The 19,782-nt window shown below is 44.7% G+C and overlaps 1 protein-coding gene across 1 annotated transcript in view; it reads left to right on the forward strand.

The window, feature by feature from the left end:
- Nucleotides 1-19,782, forward strand: part of FRMPD2 (FERM and PDZ domain containing 2) — a 126,675-nt gene that overhangs the window by 70,880 nt on the left and 36,013 nt on the right. Inside the window, exons 14-18 of the mRNA XM_077126488.1 lie at nucleotides 427-582; nucleotides 6,731-6,916; nucleotides 13,255-13,411; nucleotides 16,961-17,171; nucleotides 19,072-19,178. Coding sequence (XP_076982603.1) covers nucleotides 427-582; nucleotides 6,731-6,916; nucleotides 13,255-13,411; nucleotides 16,961-17,171; nucleotides 19,072-19,178 — 817 coding nt within the window. The remainder of the gene's footprint in view (nucleotides 1-426; nucleotides 583-6,730; nucleotides 6,917-13,254; nucleotides 13,412-16,960; nucleotides 17,172-19,071; nucleotides 19,179-19,782) is intronic.

The raw sequence follows: 19,782 nt of genomic DNA on the forward strand, positions 1-19,782 counted from the left end.
AGGATGGGGGAGATGCTGAAAAGCAGCCAGGGTTTCAGGCATGGGTTATTGCGGTGCATTTGGGAAGGTGTGGCCCCTTGGAACGCGTGAGCACTTTGTCTCTGTCCCTCGGCTCTATGGATTGACTTGCTGCCCCTCTCTTGGTCACCTTGGCCGTGGGGGCCCTCCTGGATCTCTGTGAGGCTCCAATGAGCGGGTGTTTTCCACGAACTGCCTGGTGGACACGAGGAGCTCAGAGAGAGTGGCTCCTCTCTGTTCTCCTGTCTGTTCATATCATGTGGTTTGGCCTGCTGTCCAAAGTGGTAGAAAATCTGGTCTGCCAGGTGGATCCCCCAAAAGGGCAGCCTCTCCTGAGGCCCTAGCAGGGAGCCCAGCATGTTTCTGTTCTGTTTTGGCCGCACTGTTTCGTCTACATCTCATTTCCAGCAGGCAGAGAGTAAGACATATTTTCGAGTGGAAGATTACATCCCTGCAAGCCTGATTGAGAGGGTGACGGCACTCCAGGCACAGGTGGAAGTCTCAGAGATGCACTGTCTCCATTCTGTGCTTCTGGGAGAAGAGGCTGAGCTGGAGTTCCTGAGGGTAAGGCCTTCTGTACCCTCCAGAGGGGTGCTGGTGATGGAGGGAAGGCAGCTTAACTGTCCCCTCCAAGGGGCTTCCCTGGGAGAGCCAGCTGAGCCAGATCCCCAAGGAGCTGCAAGCAAGGGACTGAGGTTGCTTTGTCCTGCTGAAGGTCAAAGAGAAGTTTCTGGAAGCAGGTGGCAGCGGAGATGATTCCCCCCCAAAATAAAAAACAAGTGGGCTTGAGGGGTTCGGGTGGGTGCGGTAGGGACTTTTGTCACCTGAGAGCAGCATCCTCAGTTATTTTCCCCGAAGCGGGGGACCGTGTGTTTCAGAGATGACTCAGAGGACAGCCAAAGCACAGAATTGGGGTGTGCACTGAAAGAAAAGCCTTCAGAAGTTCCCAGGTCTGCAGCCTTCCAGGGCAGCGCGACTGTCTTCAGTATAGCGTGACTGTGGGCTCAGGCTGCCCACTGTGGCATTGCTGCCCCCTCTGTCCACCTTCCTATGAAAAGTAGTGGCCTTCCCTCCCAGGTGTGTGGGCAAATGAATTACTTTTGCTCGCTCTGCAATTCATAGCTGCTGGGAGCCTGTACTGTAGAGAGGGGGGACGAAAAGAATGTGCTTACTGCCCACAAGCAGTCCCAAGGCTTCTGGACGGGATGGACACATACCCAGCAGCATGCAACATATGCCTAATAAATGCTCTAGCCCAGTTGCCGAATGTGTAAAAGGGTGCAGGAGCCAGGGGGTTGGTTAGTGGAGGCTGAGCTGAGGCAACTGTTGGGATGAGGCTCACTGGATTCCCTGCAGTTGGTATGTGGTGGGCTTTTGCTGCCAGGCAGGCTCAGGGATTTGTGCATTTCTCTGCACACGAGTCTGCCACATTCTTCATGTCTCTTCTTGCCTTTGACAGAGACAGTTACTTGCAAACAGAAGTGCTGGGGCAGGTGAATCACTTAGCAGAGCTGCGGGCAGCTCCTAGCAGGAGTCAGCCGGCCATCACTTCATTTGAGAAGCACCCACAGAAATGTGCTCTCTGCATCCTGTAATCCTGGCTCATGGGATGCTCTATATCAGGAGGGTTTAGCATTCCCTTGACAAGGGACAAAGAGGGATTTCAGAGCCATCCAGAACACATCTCATGGGGAGAGGGTACAGAACAGAACCCATAAACTCAGCCCTCTGGGACCACCCCCAGCCTCTTTCCCCGGACCCTGGCTTTGTGTCACCAGCTCACTTTGTGCGTCCCCTCCTCCCCTGGATGGAAAATGCTTAGAAGGGAAGCCACCATCTCATAGCGCAGATGCAGAAAACCTTTTTTTTCTTCAGACTCTCATGGGAAACACGGAATAGATCTGATTTAATTTGCAGGCACTCTTTATTCCTCTGGGTGAGCTGCTTGGGGTGCATAATGCTGTGTTCTGGGCCTTTTACCCCAGAGCTCATCGCTACCCTTCCCGCTAGGGTGAGTGTTGGCTTCACAAACTCCTTTTCTTCTCCCTGGTTATAAAAGGAAACATGTACTGATAATCCTGCCACCCAGAGCTAGCATGATTGCATGCCAGTATATTAATCCTTCTTGTGTTGTTCTGTGCAATCACATGGGAATATGCATCTATATTTAAAATTTGGTTTACATAATATATACTTATTTTTGCGTACTCTTATATTCTCATGTCACTAACATCTTTGAAATCTTATTTCGAATCAACACATGGCATACCTTAATTTATTTTCTCAAGGCTTTGTTGTTTGACATGCAAAATGATTTCCAGTCTGAGGCTGCTTTAAACAATTCTGAGACTGGCATTTTCCTACACAAATCTTTAGCTGTATTTCTGTTGAGTTCCCTAGGTACAGAATCCCATGAGTTGGATTTCTGGGTCAAAGATTATAAGCATTTTAAAAATTGTTGATGGACATTGCTAAGACACTTTGAACTGGAACCATTTCTGGATCTTCCTGCCTCTCTACTAAGCAGTGAATATTTTGAGGGTACTGCAGAGCCTCTCACAGAACCCAGTGACTTGATCAGCTTTCACTGGGTTATTTGATTTTATCTCCTCATGACATTTCATTAAAAAAAAAAAGTAGCAAAGAAACCCCTTCAGATGGCATTTTCTTGAAACAGCTGCCTGTTGGGCCCTGGTTCACTGATGGTTAAATCTGCTAGTTCATTATTTCACACTAGAAGCAGACTTGGCAGAAGTTCAGTTTGGGTAATGCTGAAAATCGTACTCTGTCTACAGGATTCTCAACTCCATTAACAACTCCAGAACAACCTACTGACGGTTAACTCAGTGTTTTCCAGACCCCCTCAAACGTGGACCCTTTTGCCCACATAACCAGGGTTTGTGGTATGCCACACATTTTTTGTCACTGTTGAATTTGTTTTCACCTGGTTGGAGAGCATACTGGTTGTACCCTGCTTCCCTCCCAACCCCACTAAGCATCCTAACATATGCATTCCCCAGAGAACTACAAGTGCTTTGTAACTCTCCCTTGTAAAGGCTGCCTCATGATCCATTTAAAGGCAGGAACAGCCTTTAGGAAATCGCTCACTGCTCAAGAACCCGCTACCCCCCCCACCAAAGTCTCTCCTGTTGTAAATGACACTGTGCTGAACATCCTCTGAAAAGGTTTTGCTTTGATTTTTTAGTCCACTTTATTAAGATGGCTTTCTGGAGTGGGATTATAGGATCAAAAGGTAGAAATTATTGTGATTCCTTTGATGAATATCTAGTAATAGTCCATTTTGTTTTCAATGGTTTTCAGTATGATGAGTTTGCTGGATGGCTGGGAGCTGGGAGAGCCTGGTTCCAGTCTGCACTTTGCAGCCAGGGCAGGGGACAATGTTGAGATGCTCCTAAGTACACAGGGATGTAGGGACTCTTTTGAGAGGTAAGCTAGCAGTAGCAACACACAATGGACAAGACCAGGTGTCCCAGAAAATTCCATAATTGACAGGGCATGGGACATGCATGACAGGGCACAGATAATATAATTTTATGTTTTCACAGATTGATGGTGTCCTTCAATTATGTGTATTTGCCTAACTTTCCAAATACAAGATACTCTGTATTTTAGTAGTTGAGTGAAGACTCTGGAACAAACAGATTCACATTTCCATTCCTGGCTCCACCACTTAGAAGCTGCATGACCTTTGACAGATTACTTAACTCTTCCATGCCTCCATTTTCTCACTTGAAAAGAGATAAATCCCCCCATCTCTTATTACTGATATGAAGATTAAATGATGCATGTAAAATGCTGAGCATAGTGCTTTGCAAGTTTAAGAATTCTGAGGCTCCAAGTACTCAAAAATATGATACCCTCTCTGCATAATTAAAAATTGAATTAATACAAAGCCATTAAAAAAGTTAAGGACTGTGAAAATTGGATATCTACATGCAAACCCTTATGTATACCCTTACCTATACCATACACAAAATTAACTCAGAATGGATCAAAGACCTAATTTTAAGAGCTAAAACTATCAAGTTCTCAGCAGAAAACATAACAGCAAATTTTCAAGACCTTGGATTTGGCAATTTTTCTTAAATATAATACCAATAGTATGAACAACAAAAGGAAAAAGATATAAGTTGGATTTCATAAAAACTTAAAACTTTTGTGCATCAAAGGATAATATCAAGAGAGTGAAAGACAGCTCACAGAATTGGAGAAAATATTTGTAGTCACATAACTGATAAGAATTTGATATCCAGAATATGTAAAGAACTCCTACAACTCAACAACAACAAAAAACAATGCAATTAAAAATGGGCAAAGGACTTGAATGGACATTTTTCAAAAAAAGATACACAAATGGTCTAATAAGCACATGAGAAGATGCTCAATATTATTAGTCATTAAGGAAATGCAAATCAAAACCAGGAGACACCACTTCACTTCTACAAGGATGGCTATAATCAGCAAGATGGCAATAGTAAGAGTTGGCAAGGATGTGGAGAAATTGGAATCCTCGTGCATTGCTGGTGGGAATGCAGAATAGTGAGACGCTATGGAAAACAGCTTAGCAGTTTGGTGGTTTCTCAAAAACTTAAACCTAGAGGTACCATATGGCCTGATAATTCCTCTCTTAGACATATGCCCTAACGAATTGAAAGCAAGGACTTGGGACAGACATTTGTACACCAATGGTCATAGCAGCATGATTCACAATTGCCGAAAGGTGGAAGCAACCCAGATGTCCATCAACAGATGAACTGGTAAACACAATGCAGTATAGACATGCAATGAAATATTATTTGGCCCTAAAAAGGAATGAAATTCTGATGCATGCTACAATATGAATGAACCTTAGAGATATCATGTAGAGTGACATGTCAGGCACAAAAAGCTAATATTGTATGATTCTACTTATAGGAACTATCTAGAGACGGGCAAATTCACAGAGACAAAGAGTAGATTAGAGGTTACTAAGGGTTCAGGAGAGGGGAAAATAGGGATTATTCTTTAATGGATTCAGAGTTGTATTAGAAGACGTAAAGATTTGGAAATTGGTAGTGATGGTGGTCGTATTACACTGTGAATCTAATCAATGCCACTGAATTGCACACTTAAAAATGGGTCAAATGGCACATTTACCACACTCACATGCACACACACTCACATGCACACACAAAGAAGCAAAGTCAACAACCATTGTGATTAACAAGAAACTCAAGAAAAATATTTAAGCAGTTTTAGCAAAGGAATCTCTATTCCCTTGAAGACTATTTTAATGCTTATCATTATTATTTTTAAAAATATCACATATCCAGTCCTTTAAAATAATTTGCCTAATTGTTCTGGCATGCTCCTGCTTTGTTAGAACTCAGGCACGTGCCTAGTCTGTCCTTTGATATTCCTGTCCCAGGGGTAAATGCATATTGTTTTGTGTGATGATGATGATGATGACAACAACATGGTCTCTTCACATTAAAAGCCTCAAGGGGTCCAGAAATGTAATCAAGCCTTTGCAAAGAGCTAAGGGCCCCTCTGGCAGAATTATCTGCCTGCAGAAATTATTTCTTGAACCAAGAGGTGGGGGTGGAAAGGGGCCTGAGGCCAGAGCACAGATTCAGGTAGCAATCCAAACTGTCTCCCAACTTGGGGCTTCCAAGCAAGGAATTTTAAAGAAAATTACTTATGCTGTTTATAAAGAATTATGACTGGTGGATATTTGGGGCTCCCCAAATGTCCTTCAAGGCAGACGTTTACTGATTCCTTTACCTTTCACGGCACCCAAATATCCTCAGAAATGTTGTTGCTCTTAGTTTTGCAGACCGTGGCAGTTTGTGACCAAGCATCTGGCTGAGCCCTGAATGTCCACCGACTTCATTAAATATCTTGGCCATAGTAGCTCCATTTTGTGTTATCTCTTTCCTCCCACCTGATGACTAGTTCAGTCTTCCACAGGTAGACGAAGATGGGAGAACCCTGAAGAAGCACACAGCTGCCATTCAAACCCAAAACACATTTGTGCTAGGTTTATACTCCAATCTCTCTTAAGAATTTGGTTGGCCTGATACAGTCCCCCAGTCTGATGGGCTCTCAGGCCGCTGACAAAATTGGGTCTTCTAACGTGGTAAACTGAGGTCTGACCTTGGGGTAGGGATCCCACTGAGGTGCTGCTGTATGGCCAGAAATGCCAAAGGATTGGCCACTTTCTCTGTACCCTGCTCATGGTGAGGCCTTGCTCTAACAACCATGTTCACAGGCCCGGAGGTCACTTTTAGTACCTATGCCTCAGTTTCCCCATCTGTGCAGGGGGAAGAAAAGATACGGTTACTGTGGACTTGGAAAAAAGTTCCATTACCTTTCGGTGACTCAAAAGAGTCTGAATTCTAAAATCTTACTCAGAATATTATGATTCTATTGTACCATTTCCTTAATAACTAAGCCAGGTACGCTTAGTAGGAGAGAAGGGATTCCCTGGGTTTAAAGAGTAGGAAATAGGAAAATGCGCTTGGAGAGTCACCAGGTAAGAAGAAAGTGAAGAGTAGAAGGGACATCTGTTTAGCTCAGTGTTCCCTAAACTAATTTGGCAAACCTCCTTTTTTTTTGTTTTTTCCTTTGGCACACCTATTAACACGTTTTTCTCAGAAGAGCTTGAAACCCATTCTTTTAAACCACTGCATCTGTCTCTTCCCTGCACCAGGTCGTTCAGCAGCAACCAGAGTACGGCGTGCTGATTTATCGAGTTTCCCCAGAGAAGACACAGCCAGGCGGGGAGATGGCCTTGGGGATCTGTGCCAAGGGGGTCATAGTCTACAAAGTGGAAAACCACAGCAGAATTGCAACTTTACGGTTTCAGTGGAGAGAGACTGGGAAGATTTCCACCCACGTGAGTGCAGCTTAGTTCATAAATGCCCTGTGCTTCGTTGCCCCTTTCTAGCTGGAATGGGGTGTGTTGGTCTCCTGAGCCGATATACTGACAGCCTTCACTTATATTCTGATGACTGTGGGAGATTGGAAAGAAGTCTGCCAGGGGCGTTTGAGAGGTCCCCCAGAGGCCATTTCTTCCCTTATCCCCTCCTCCCCGACCAGCTGCATCCATAGGCCAAATGGGCTACTTTTCCTCTGGGTAAAGTTCTCTTAATCTGGGGAACCCCTCAGCGTTGAGAGGATGAGTAGAGATGGGAGGTGGGAGAGGAGAGGGCCCAGGTGTAAGTCAGGTTCTTCAGGGAGAAAGAACTGATAATATACATACTTTGAATATATATACTATCTGTTCTGGATTATAGAAATTGGCTCATGCAATTGTGGAGGCTAACAAGTCTTGAATTCTGTAGGGCAGGCCGCAAACTGGAAACTCTGATAAAGGTGAAGTTGAATAAGGCAGAATTATTCTTTCTGACTTCTGAAATCCTCAGTTCTGGCTTTTAATACCTCCAAATGACTGACTAAGGAGACTCTCCCAATGCTGAGGGTGATCTCCTCTGTTAATTGTAGATGCAGTCATCCATAGATGCAATCAACTGTTATAGATCTGTATCCATCTGGTAAATACCCTCCCAGTAACAGTAAGGCCAGTGCTTGTTTAACGAAACAACTGGACACCATCACCTAGCCAAACTGACACCTGAGAATGACCAACATATTTTTCTAGATGGAATGGAGTCTCCACTATGTTTTGAAACATTTTCCTTTCCTTTAATTTTCCCTTCCCACACCTGTGGATGGCAGGTACAATGTGGGATACAGAACACTGTAAACTTTTGATACCCATTAAAAGTTAAAAAGCCTTTTTAAAATAAAAAAGTCCAGATTTGAAATCTCATTTGCACACTATTTGTGTGAGCTTTTATATTTCCTGAACTGAGTTGTTGCGATAGATTTTGCAATGAGAATATGATGCAGACTCAAGGCAGATAGCTTCCCTGTAGCTAAAGCCCCGGAATGCTCCAAGGGTCTTCCCACTCAGTGCAATCATTACTTTGCTATTATTTCCTCAAACATGAAGTTCTTTGTCTTGGGCACATGAAGATATTTAGCTTTTCTTTTGATTTAATTTTCTTTGTGATTATCAAAATTTTCTATTAACTAGGTTGCTATTTTTATTATCCTCGTGTCATGTTAGGGCTTTCTAATGTGCACGTAATTAATTGGTCTTATTCATTTTCTCCACGTTCCTTTTGTTTTCTTCCTTCTTGGCTTTTAGCAGCCTGTCAAAGTATGATTCTTGATATTTCATAGTACAAGATGAAATAAATAGTTGTATAATAAATTACTGTTGGCCTTAAGAAAAGCAAGCTTCTATCTAAAAATAAATAATTGAGCATAATTTCATTACATCAGTTCATTCAAATGAAATCTTATTTTCCCCCCAATACTTTTGGTCATACCTCTGGTAGTTTGAAACTGTTATGCACCCCAGAAAAGGCCATTTTCTTTTAATCCATTCCTATGGGTGCGGACCTGTTGTGGGTGGGTCCTTTTGGTTAGGTTATTTCAGCTGAGAAGTGAGCCAGCCCATTCAAGGTGGGTCCTGACCCTTTGCTGGAGCCCTTTGCGAGAGGATAAACGATGGAAGCCCAGAGAGCTCAGAGAAATACCCAGAGAACTTTGGAAAAAAAGAAAGAGAAAAAGCCCTGGAGAAGCTAAGGGAGGACCTAGAGAGGCTCAGAGAGGGGCCATTGGAACTAGAAGTTGCAACCGATGAAACCTGGGAGAGAAGGACCAGCGGGACTGACCGTGTGTTTTCCCATGTGTTCAGGGGGGTCCCAGGTACCGGCAGCATTTCCTCAAGAAGGTATCCTGTTCGCGCCTTAATCTGGACACTTTCATGGCCTTAGACTGTAAATTTGTTAGTTAATAAATCCCCATTGTAAAAGCCAATCTGTTTCCGGTATATTGCATTTTGGCAGCTTTAGCAAACTGAAACAATACCTCAATATAAATGATATTTATATTTTGTGATTTACGTTATTTTAATTCAATTGAAAGATTGTCTGAAGAATTTTAATTATTGAATTAATTCCATGATATTGTGTTGCTTTCTATTTTATTTACTGCATATTTAATTGTTAAAAACTTCAATGTCATTTGTTTAAAAAATATCCCTAAAAATGCAAATAACCTAGAAAAGTAACTTAAAAAATTGATTTTTTTTTTGTGATGCCATCAAGTTCTATACTCCCCTTATATAAGTACTTTATTTTTAAGGTGGTTTGTTTTCTCCACTACCAGGAACAGTTTCTTAATTAAAGCTGGAAAGTCATGTTCAGGAAACAAAGAGTGGCTTCAAAATACCTTGTCACCAATCAGGGTTTCTGTGCCCTGATGGTCATTTTCTTTTTTGGTATGAATGTCTAATTTTATGGAAAAGTCATCACGTGAATGAATGACTCTTGCCCCTCTCCACAAGCACGCATCTCACACAGAACATCAGATGAGCTCTTTAAGTTTCCACATGCACAGAAGAGGGGCCTCTGGGAAAAATATGAAAATGCACTCAATACGCTGGTTTTCAGATCGGCAATGAATGACAGAAGCTGAAATGCTTCAAACAGTTGCAGATTGTGGCTTGCTCCTCTCCCCAGCCTGCAGGTAGGTAGGTATCAGAGGGTGAAGAGTTAGGGGCCACTTTCAAGGAACATAATCCATGGGTGCACTGGCAGCGTGTCAGATGACAGAGGCGGCACCAACTCGGAAGGTTAGTCCAGCAAAAAGTTTTCATTGTAGAATGCTAGTTACTGCTCTCAGTTTTCAGTACTTGTTAAAATCTCTGAAGAGAGAGGCACGGAAGGAAGCCAGGCAAATATAAGCTTTGCAGTACCATCATTAAAAAAAAAATACAATGTCACAAATACAAAATATGGTGTGAAAGTGAATATTTATTTAGAATGAGAAAATGAAATCACAACGTGTAACTTCTTAAAAGCTGAACAAATAACTGCAGATATCACAAAAGCGAGCAAATGATATCTTAACTCCCGATAAACTTGGTAATAATTTTTTTCTTTTAAATTTTTGGTGACGTTCTCTTTGATTACCTTTCCGTATGATGACACATTTAAAATATTTTCTCTGGAGACAGTAGAAATATAATTTATCCTTTCTTCTAGCATAGCCGATCAGAATCTCATTTTTATTATTAACAGTTCAGATGCATAAAACATGCATTTTCGTACAGAAATGTGTTTGCTGCTTGTAGGGCTGCAGCAGGTGTCTGGGCTACAAACATGGGGGGTCTAATAAATTCACTCTCACGGGAATCCCATCAAAAAGGAAAATCCTGTGTGGTTATCAGTAATGCAGTGTATAACATTATAGAATATTTCTGACAGTACAGAACTTCCATTTCGATTGGGCTCTGTCTTTGAGCACACAATTAAGGTTTTTCATCTGTGGTGATTGAAAAAGCTTATCACCCCCGTCTAGCTTTGGGCTCTGCACAATTCAAACCTAATCTCTCCCTGTGCCACCTCCCTGCCCCCGCCCACATCCTTCCCATGCCAAGCCTTATAGGAGAAGGTCAATTTCCCATGGCCTCCACTTTTGTGTCAAAACATCAGGTGAGGGGGCCCAGAAGGTGGTAGGGGTATACTTGTGATGACTGGCAATAAATGCACAATTGAGAAGTGACCGTGAACTATGCAAATAAGTTGCCTAAATCTAAACTGAACATATGCCATCTGAGCCTCTTAGGGGGTCCCTCACCCACATCCTCGATGCCTAAAGCCTGGTAAGGGGAAGTGGGAAGGAAGGGGAGTCTGAGTGGGGACAGCCCGTGGCTTTAATTGGTTGTGGTTAAGGAATCTCAGTTTAGAATGTTTGTAAGAACATGTGAGTGCATTGCCAGTGCTCTCCCCGGGAAGGGCTTGTGCAAGTGAGGGGCCCTGGGCTTAAGCCTCCTTAGCTTCTTAGCCCATCTGCCTCTGTCTGAAAGAATAATATTGTTCTGAAAGAAGTATCAAAACAAACAAATGGGCAAGTGGACAGCATCAAAGCTGTGGGGTCTTCACAATGGCAAACCCACGCCTTCCTGCTTTGCAGCAAATGCGAGAGCAGGGTAGCACCCAGTGAGGGGAGGACAGATGCGGAGGCTGCAACCACATGGGGGGCACAGGGTTTCCAGTTTGTGCTGGGAACCCTGAGATTCAATTTACATGGCATTTTATTCCCAGAGGAGCTCGTCCCATGTGAAAGTTTGCCTGCAAATATGAGTTGATCATTAAATCATTCTATCAAAATGGGAATAAATGGGAATAAAATCCAAGCCATTGCAGTCAAGTCTGTGTTTGGCTTTATGCCAAATAGTATCTGCTGCTTCTTACCTTCAAATATAACTGCCCAAAAGGAGTTTTGTCAAAAGTTTAGCGACTTAAACATCATTTGTGGGTGTGGGTGTGTGAGTGAGTGATTCTCCTTTTTTAACATGTGTTAAAGAATAGTTATTAGCTTCAAAAAATGATTTACTTATCTAACATTTTTGACACCTGAATGACCTTAATATAAAATTGTCGAGGCTCTGTGAAAGAATATTAATGTATACTGGCAAAGTCTATGGATTCCCAGAAAATATTCAGCTTTGGAAAAGTGTGGAGACAATGATTGACCAGTGGCATTCAGGCACTTATAATTTAAGTATTAAGGAAGAATTACTATGGCTAGCAAAGCAGCTTCTATGAATGCTTGAGACAATATGTTATTTAAAAATACCAGATATAGTATAGTTCAGTGGGAGTCAAAACCCATTTGTATTAGTATAAGAAATTCTCTGTTATATAGGAACAGATTTAAGAAATAAAAGAAAGGAAGATTTAAAGAGTGACCAACTTATCTGAAATGTGGTTAGTGGGAAAAAAAGTTTCCTAGAGGAAAAGCAACTAATAGCCATCTGCTACCATTTGTTACCATCTGCCTTCTGTGAACAGAGTTTTTGGGAAAAGATTACTATCAAGATGAGCTTTAAAGAAGCTGGAACAGAAAATGCAGGTGGCCATTTCAAGGCCAAACTCTGTTTTTATAAAGATATGCTCCTAGGTCCCAGCTCTAGGCTCTTATTAAAATATTTGGAGAGATTTTATTAGGAAGTTATGTGTAGATTCATACTTAATATCTCCAATTGTCTTAGTCTGCCAGAGTTGCTATGACAAATACCACACAATGGTTGGTTCAAACGCCAAGTATATATTGTCCCATGATTTAGAGCCCAGAAGTTAAAAAATTCGGGTCTTGATAGGGCACGCCTTCTCCCGGAGACCGCAGGGTTCTGTCTGCCCTCCACGGTGTGCTGTGGCCTTGTTCACCTCCCGTGGCTTTCTCAGATTTCTGGCTTCTATGTGAAGTTCAGCTGCATCTGAATTTCCTCTCATCATAAGGCCTCCAGTCATAGGGATTGAGACCCACCCCGATTGAATCTGGCCGCACCTGAGTTGATAACAACATCTTCAAAAGGTCCTGTCTGTGAATGGGTTCACCCCATGGGGCATGGTGTTAGATTGAACGTGTCTTCTATGGAGAGTGTGATTCAATCCCCAACACTGTTGCTTCGTATTTCACTTTTCTTGTTAGAATTACCCATCACAACCAATGATGGATTTTTTCCTCCTTAGCCTGTTTATAGATAAGCCCCAGTGCTCTCCAGTTCACCCCAGAGAACTACACACATCTTCTCACGCTAGCTTCAGGCTTTGAAGGAACAAACGGGAGAAACATCTCCTGGAGTTATGACCTCCACTCTGAAGGTGCTGTGCCCCACAGCCTCTTGGTCTGTTTCCTCAGCCGTAGGGGATGAGGCTAGAAATAGAATTTCCTCCTTTCTGTAGCTGTGAGGACAGAGAAAATTAAGCCTTGAGATAGAGTCTGGCACATAATAGCAGGAAATATTAGAATGCATGCAATGCTTTTATCTTGGATACAACTGTTTTGGTTAGCTAAAGCTGCAAGAATGCAATATACCAGAAATAGAATGGCTTTTGAAAAGAGAATTTATTAGAAGTTTACAGTTCCAAGACCATAAAAATGTCTAAACTAAGGCATCCACAGAAAGATATCTTGACTCAAGAAATGCTGATGTCTGTCACATGGAAAGGCACGTGGCTGGTGTCTGCTGGCCGTTGTTCCTGGTTCTTTTGTTTCCAGCTTCTGATGCCAGTGGTTTCCTCTCTAAGTGTCTGTGGGCCTTCACTTAGCTCCTTTGGAACACAGCTCTGGGTTTTGGTTTGCTTCCTCCAGCGAAAAAAGTTCTCAATCACCAGCAGCATCACCGGGAAGAAATACACGTATGTCACAGATTCGGCCAAGACGTGTCACTATTTACTGGGCCTCTGCTCTGCCCAGCGTGGGTTTAACGCACTGATGGGCTCCGGGCTGCCGCTCCAGGTTTTAAATGGTGAGTAAATGGGCCATTCTCAGCTGTGCTTTGGCAAGTGTGTTGTTTCATGCAATAATTTGTATGAAACACAATTGACCTGGAAACCTCTAAAAAATTTACATCTCCCTAAGAACCAAAGAAACACAATGCAAATGAAACGTGATTTTTTGTTTTGTTTTGTTGCTCCTCAGATGGGCAAATGCTAAAATAAAAGACAACGGGTACTGGCAGGGTTGATGGATTTCCTCCTCCTAGAGTGCAATTGGGAATAGATAGCAAGGGCCTTGGAAAGACCTAGGTTCTCTCGGCCCTGCCATTTTCCTTGAAGGTTGATATTTATGTGAAGGCAATGGACATAGATGTGCACGAAAGTTTATGCCTATGAGAGTTCTTTATTACAGTGAACACTTGGAAGTAATTTAAGTACCCCAAAATGGATGGCTTTTGTTAATTAAACCATGGCCCATTTATAGGATTTAGACGTTGAAATTGGTTTTTGGAGAATTATGATGTGAAAATGTACATGGTATGGCGCTCAGTGAGAAAAGGCAAGATATGAGGTTGTTACCTAATGCTGTCCGATAGAACTTACTGCGGTGATGGAAATATTCTCTCCCTGTGCCTTCCAAGTTGAAAGCCACAGGCTGCATGCTGCTGAGCATCTGAAAGGTGGCCAATGGAACTGGGGAACTGCATGTCAAATTTTATTTATTTTAATTAACTCGTCTTTAAATCTAAACGGACACATGAGTTTAAGCTAGTTTAAGCTAGATCTCAGAAGTGTCATTACTGGTACAACAATGCGGGAAATTTTCCAGGCCTGTGGTAATTTCCTGAGTGTTGTTCCCATGCTCGGTATCATGGAACCTACTTCAGTGCATCCTTGCTGGGAAAGATATTCTCAGGTTTAACTTTGTTCGTTTGATGGGTAAAAATGATTCGCCACTGTTGCTTTATATTGCATCTCTGTGATTGTTGAGTAGGTGCACACTTTCCAAATGCTCCCCAGCCATTCTTCTGTGAATTGTCTCAACAAACATATTATTTTATAGTTCTGTTTGGTTCCTTGTGGGGAGAGAAAAATCACCGAGCTTTGACAAGGATATAATTTCAGGAATAAATTAGGCAGCGTCTGTCACTTTGCAAATCTTTCTCAGTCCTTTCTAGTGGGAGTACTGGTGGCCTAGAGGGATTCTCTCAGTCCAGGGCTGCGTGGCTGCAGGTTTCCATTTGGCTGCCCAAGATCTCTACCTGCTTCCCTTTTCCTCTAAACTTGTGGCCCTTGGCTCTGGGTATCTCCCATTCCTTGACACTCAGTGGTTGCTTCTCAGCTGCCCAAGTTCTGCAGTGAGCCAAAGGTCTGTGAGCAGAAACTGTCACTCTTCTGTGGGTCAACAGTTTTGGAATGTTCTTGACCACCCTTCCTTCTATTCCTGAAGAGGGTCTGAAGTGCTCCTTGTACTCAGTTCTTGGCTCTCTTGTCTGTCAACCCCACTGAACCCTTTAAACTGAGGCCCGATGGTGCTGATAGCCTGCACCCCCAGCCTCACTGGCCTCTTGGCTCTTAGGGGTACTGCTTTGGGCCTGATGCTGAGTGCCGACATCTGTGATCCCCATTTTTGTCTTGGGCTTCTGCCTCGGTCACCTGATTGTGCTCCTTGCTGGGAATAGCCCTGCCCTGAACCCAGGGTTTTGGAGCTCTCCCTCTGCTGTGACCTTCAGGGAGCCCCCCTACCTTAGGGGCAGCCCCTTCTTCCTGTACCCCCACCCTCTGAGCAGAGTCTTGCTCCATACCGGATAAATCTCTCGAGCTGAACCCTGGCAGCACCGTCTTTGCCTAGAATGCACCACGGTGGCCTTGTGAGTATTAACATCAGCTGTGACTGAACCTTGGGTCACTGTCTGTCTGTCCCTCTGGGTCCTGGCTGTCAGATGTCTGCACGTGCCTGAGATAGATCTGCTGTGCGGCAGGCCTTGTCTCCATGGACTCAGCACTTCTGGGCTCAGCAGGCTGGGATCTGAGCCCTGGGTCAATCACTTACTAACTTTGGGCCTTTAAGTGAGTTGTTGACTTGCTCCCAGCCTCGAGAATCCTCATCTGTAAAATGGGCAGAATAACACTTACCCTCAGGGTGTTCTCGGGAGGATTGAGTTAGACATTGCAGATAGCCACTTAGCACTAACGGGCAAGCAGTGTTGGTGTTGGCATGGCTGTGACTGCCAAGTTCCACCTTCTGAGCAGGTTCCAGCCCTGCGGTGAGATCTTATGAAACCTGTGCCTAAGCTGCAGGCCCTATTCAAACTGCTTCCCTTCCTCAGTTCTTGCCCTCTGTATGTATGTCATAGAAAGCAGAAAGCTCTCAAAAAACACTTTTTAAAGGGTAGGTTGTCAGCAGGCCTAGCCTTGGCAGTGAACTGGAAACCACTATAGGACAGAGATGGGTCTGTATGAGTGGGTGAGTGTCTGCAGAGGCCTCTGCAGGGTGGGGGCGCTTCACGGTGTGTTTGATGTACACACACATACGTGTACACACATACACACACACACACACACACACCATCCAAGCTCCTGTGCTTAAACATTCTTTCCTGCTCTGTTTCAGCAGGGAGGGGGCGCTTCACGGTGTGTTTGATGTACACACACATACGTGTACACACACATACGTGTACACACACACACACACACACACACACACACCACCCAAGCTCCTGTGCTTAAACATTCTTTCCTGCTCTGTTTCAGCAGGGAGGGGTTGGTTGAAGCACAATCCTTATTTTCCTTACAAGTGCAAGCTTGGCTTTATGTAATGCCTCGTGATTTTAAGGGTTCTATCAAAGCCTACTTTTTTGCTACTAATATGAATTGTGACCTGCAGGAGTCCCCTGTGTCTATCATTTTCAATGAAGGAATTCATCAAAGTCATCTGTTAACTTTTATGCACAGAAGGCAAATGTATCAAAGCCAGGAGCCCTAGGCACATCTCATATGTATTTATATTTGAGAAAATAGAGATCTTAATTTAAATATCATTACCAAGGCAACCAATAGGCAGCTAAGCCGTGCCGAGATCAAAGATTACATTCCCTAGGATAGAGCCCAGTGTCAGAAGCCCGAGTGATTTGAAGGCCCATTTGTTACAAAAACAAAAACAAAAATGTTTGCAAGGATGGTTTAGGTGCTGGCAAGAAACAAGAACGGGAGGGGCGCAGTTAATTTTGATACCAGCGTCTGTGCGGAGCGGAGACGTGCTCCCTGTGAGTGCTTTCCGCCGGCACCGTGGGAGCGGGAAGCTTGGCTCCCGGTCCTGGCAGAGTGCACCCGCCTCTGCCTTCCCATCTTTCTGAGATCGCTTTCATGACGGCGTGCTAATTAGGAGGCCTTGCATTCTCAGGGCCGTGCATAAGTATTCCATCAGTTAGCAGGAGGAAATGTAACGGGCCCCTGCAGCCCGGAAAAAGAAAAGGGGGATCAGAACAGGTGGGCTCTGGGCTGCTGCAGCCTCAGAACAGCAAAAGCTGGTTCATTCCTATGTGTGTTAATATCTACCCTTTTCTCCGTGAATCCAGACCTCAGTAAGTCTGTGCAATTGGCCAATCTGAGTGCTGCACCCCAGGTCCAGCCCAAGCCACTCAGCTGGACTCGGAGATTGCTGTGCTCAGAAAATGCACTGCTTGCACCCAGTCTGGAAGATGCCGCTGGAAGCCCACTGAGTGCGTCCCTGGACGTCTCCAACCTGGAAGGCAACAAGGATCCTGGCGGGGCGGGAGTCGGAGGCAGGTGGGTTTAGCGCCTCTTTCCTTTGGGTCCCAAACCACCCATGCATCTGGCGTTCCCAGAGTAATCTGTGCCTGAAGAAACTGTTTAAACGCTGCCGGATGCCTAGGAACGGGATAAATCATTGGGCAGCCAACTGTCAACCGGTTCTGCAGAGAATTATTTGAGGCTGGCTGTGGGCTGTCTTATGCTAAACACAAAGGAGAAAAATATCCCATACCTGTCCTACCTTGCCACTGTCTCTTGGTGGAGAAAGAACTAGGTGATGATAGGCAATGGAAGTGGACGAAATGACCGCGTTGCAATAAGCCTGCTTTGTCTTATCATGAGCCAGAGAGTGCTCCAAGCACTTATACACACCATCTAATGGGACCCTCAGGAGCCAGTGAAGTCAATTTATTGTTTTGCCCATTTTACCGATTCAGAAACGGAGGGGTTAGGATTCAAACCCACGCCGTGGGCTCTGGAGCCCATACTCCTCACCTTTGCACTATGCTATTTTCCTTATGCATGCGTTGCTTGTTATTTAATTTGTACATGAAAATAAAGGCTATAAACACAACTTTGCATTATAACACCGTGGTCCATAATGTTAAAAAAAATAGCCCCAAGTTTTGAGTACCCGTGCCCTGCAAGTTGTATAAAATACTGCAGTCTCAGGCAGCAGGTGACGGATGTAGGTTGCTGTCAGAACCATTTCTTTAGGATAAATTCTGCATCCAGTTCAGCCATAGGGCTTGGGCAATTCGTTGAACTGCAATGGATATAATGTCTTAAAATAGTTCTTGGAAAATTATTTCCCCAGATTCTACTGATGCAAGTATGTATTGCTACTGAAATCAATAACAACAAAACAAAACTCTTGGAGTCTCTCTCTCCATGTAATAAACTACCCATGAACAAACTGGCTTAAAGCCATTAATCTTTAAGAACCATTTAGTTTTTAGGTTCACCCTTTCGTGGCTCAGAGCTGAGCCGAGGGATTTTTCTGCTTTGTGTGGCTTTGACGGGGTGGGGTGGCTGGTTTTGTCAGGAGAGTTCAGGATGGCTGTCCTCAAACGCCTGGCACCTTGGGGGAGACGGCTGGAATGGGGATCTCTATTGGGACCCCTCCCCTGCCACGTCATTGCAAACCCCTCCCCATGCTGCCTGCGGCAAAGGAATCGGTTTTCTCCTGTGGTGGCTCAAGGCTCCCCAAGCCCAGGGTTGAAGCTGCTTCCTTTTAAAGGCTGGATTTGGAACAGGCACGGTGTCTCTTCTGCTGCACTCACACTCAAGGGGCAGGAGAAACCCTTGTGCATTTGAGGTAGGATGTGATCAGCATGAGCTGAGCTGGCAGGGAGCCGATTGCCACAGCTGTGGCTGAATTTCCAGGTGAGTGCAAGGGATGGGGCTTCTGTAGAGTGCTGAGACTTGGAGATGGTCAGGAATCTTGGCTGATGTGAAGACAGGGTTCTGAAGAATGGTCTGTGCAATGGGAGTCCATTACCAATACCTGCTCAGCCCCTACATGGGGTGATCTTATTTGGGCCTCAGTTTCTTTATGTGTCCATAGGAGACAATAGTCACGGTCTGGGGTATGAGTCCATAATGTTGCCACTCTTTGCCCTTGACCTCTAGGAGAGTGGCTGTGTAACCTATCCGAAAGCAAGACAGTGAGAGATTTATCCCAAACCTGGGTGACTCTGCTGCCTCCCTCTAGGACAGTGGGACCCTAGAGCCATTCTCCCTGATGGACTCCCGATAACCAGAGCAGCCCTTGCGGAGGACCATCCCCTGATCTGCTGGGTGGCTGGGTCCAGGCTGCCTTCCCCAGGCCACCGTCAGCAAGACCACGAGATTGCTTCCCAGGAGCATCTTCTCTTACCTTGCCTTGCCTGGTCTTCTCTGTTCCTTTCCGCAGCCCCTGCACTGGCCGGGAACAGCTGGAGAGCTCCTGTCTGATCCAGAAGTCAAAGTCTTCCACCCCGCTCTGTGGGCAGCCTGCTCAGAGCGTGCCGACCGGGGTGGATCAGGCCGTGGACTCCGTTTGGGGTAAAGGAAACCCTCCTCGTGAGCTTGCTTTAAAAATCTCTTGGAACCATGTCATTTTGCTCCCAAATAATGTTCAAAAATTTTTTTTTTATTTTCAAAACTACTTACGGTTGGGAAGAGTTCTCACAGCCAGCATCTGGCTGCGGCTCAGAACGTGGGTCAGGAACATGTTAGCTTTGGCTGAGAGATCCCCGTGGTCCCATCTGGAAGGAGGAACATCTGCTTAGCGAGGGGCGGCGGGACACGCTGATTAGGGAAACCCAGCACCCGTGATGGTTCCACCTCGTCCTGCAGACACAAGTCGCTGGTGTTCGGAATCTTTTCTCCCAGGGTTCACCAGCAAACACAGGCAAAGTAGACAGCTTTCCCTCTCTCCCACATACTCTTGGCAAATGCCCAATAGGGTACAAAGACAAAGACATTCCTTGCGGAGAGGAAATGTTTACATGCAACCAGCATGATGCTCCTGAGGTGGATCTGGAATGCCCCCGGGGCACCTCTTTATCCTGAGCTGTCTCTGAGCATCTGCCCTGGTGCCTGGGGGAAGGAGAGGCGCAGAAAGCGCTGGAGTGGGGCACCA

Source organism: Tamandua tetradactyla, chromosome 13 (assembly GCF_023851605.1).
Source record: "Tamandua tetradactyla isolate mTamTet1 chromosome 13, mTamTet1.pri, whole genome shotgun sequence".
NCBI classification, from domain to species: domain Eukaryota; kingdom Metazoa; phylum Chordata; class Mammalia; order Pilosa; family Myrmecophagidae; genus Tamandua; species Tamandua tetradactyla.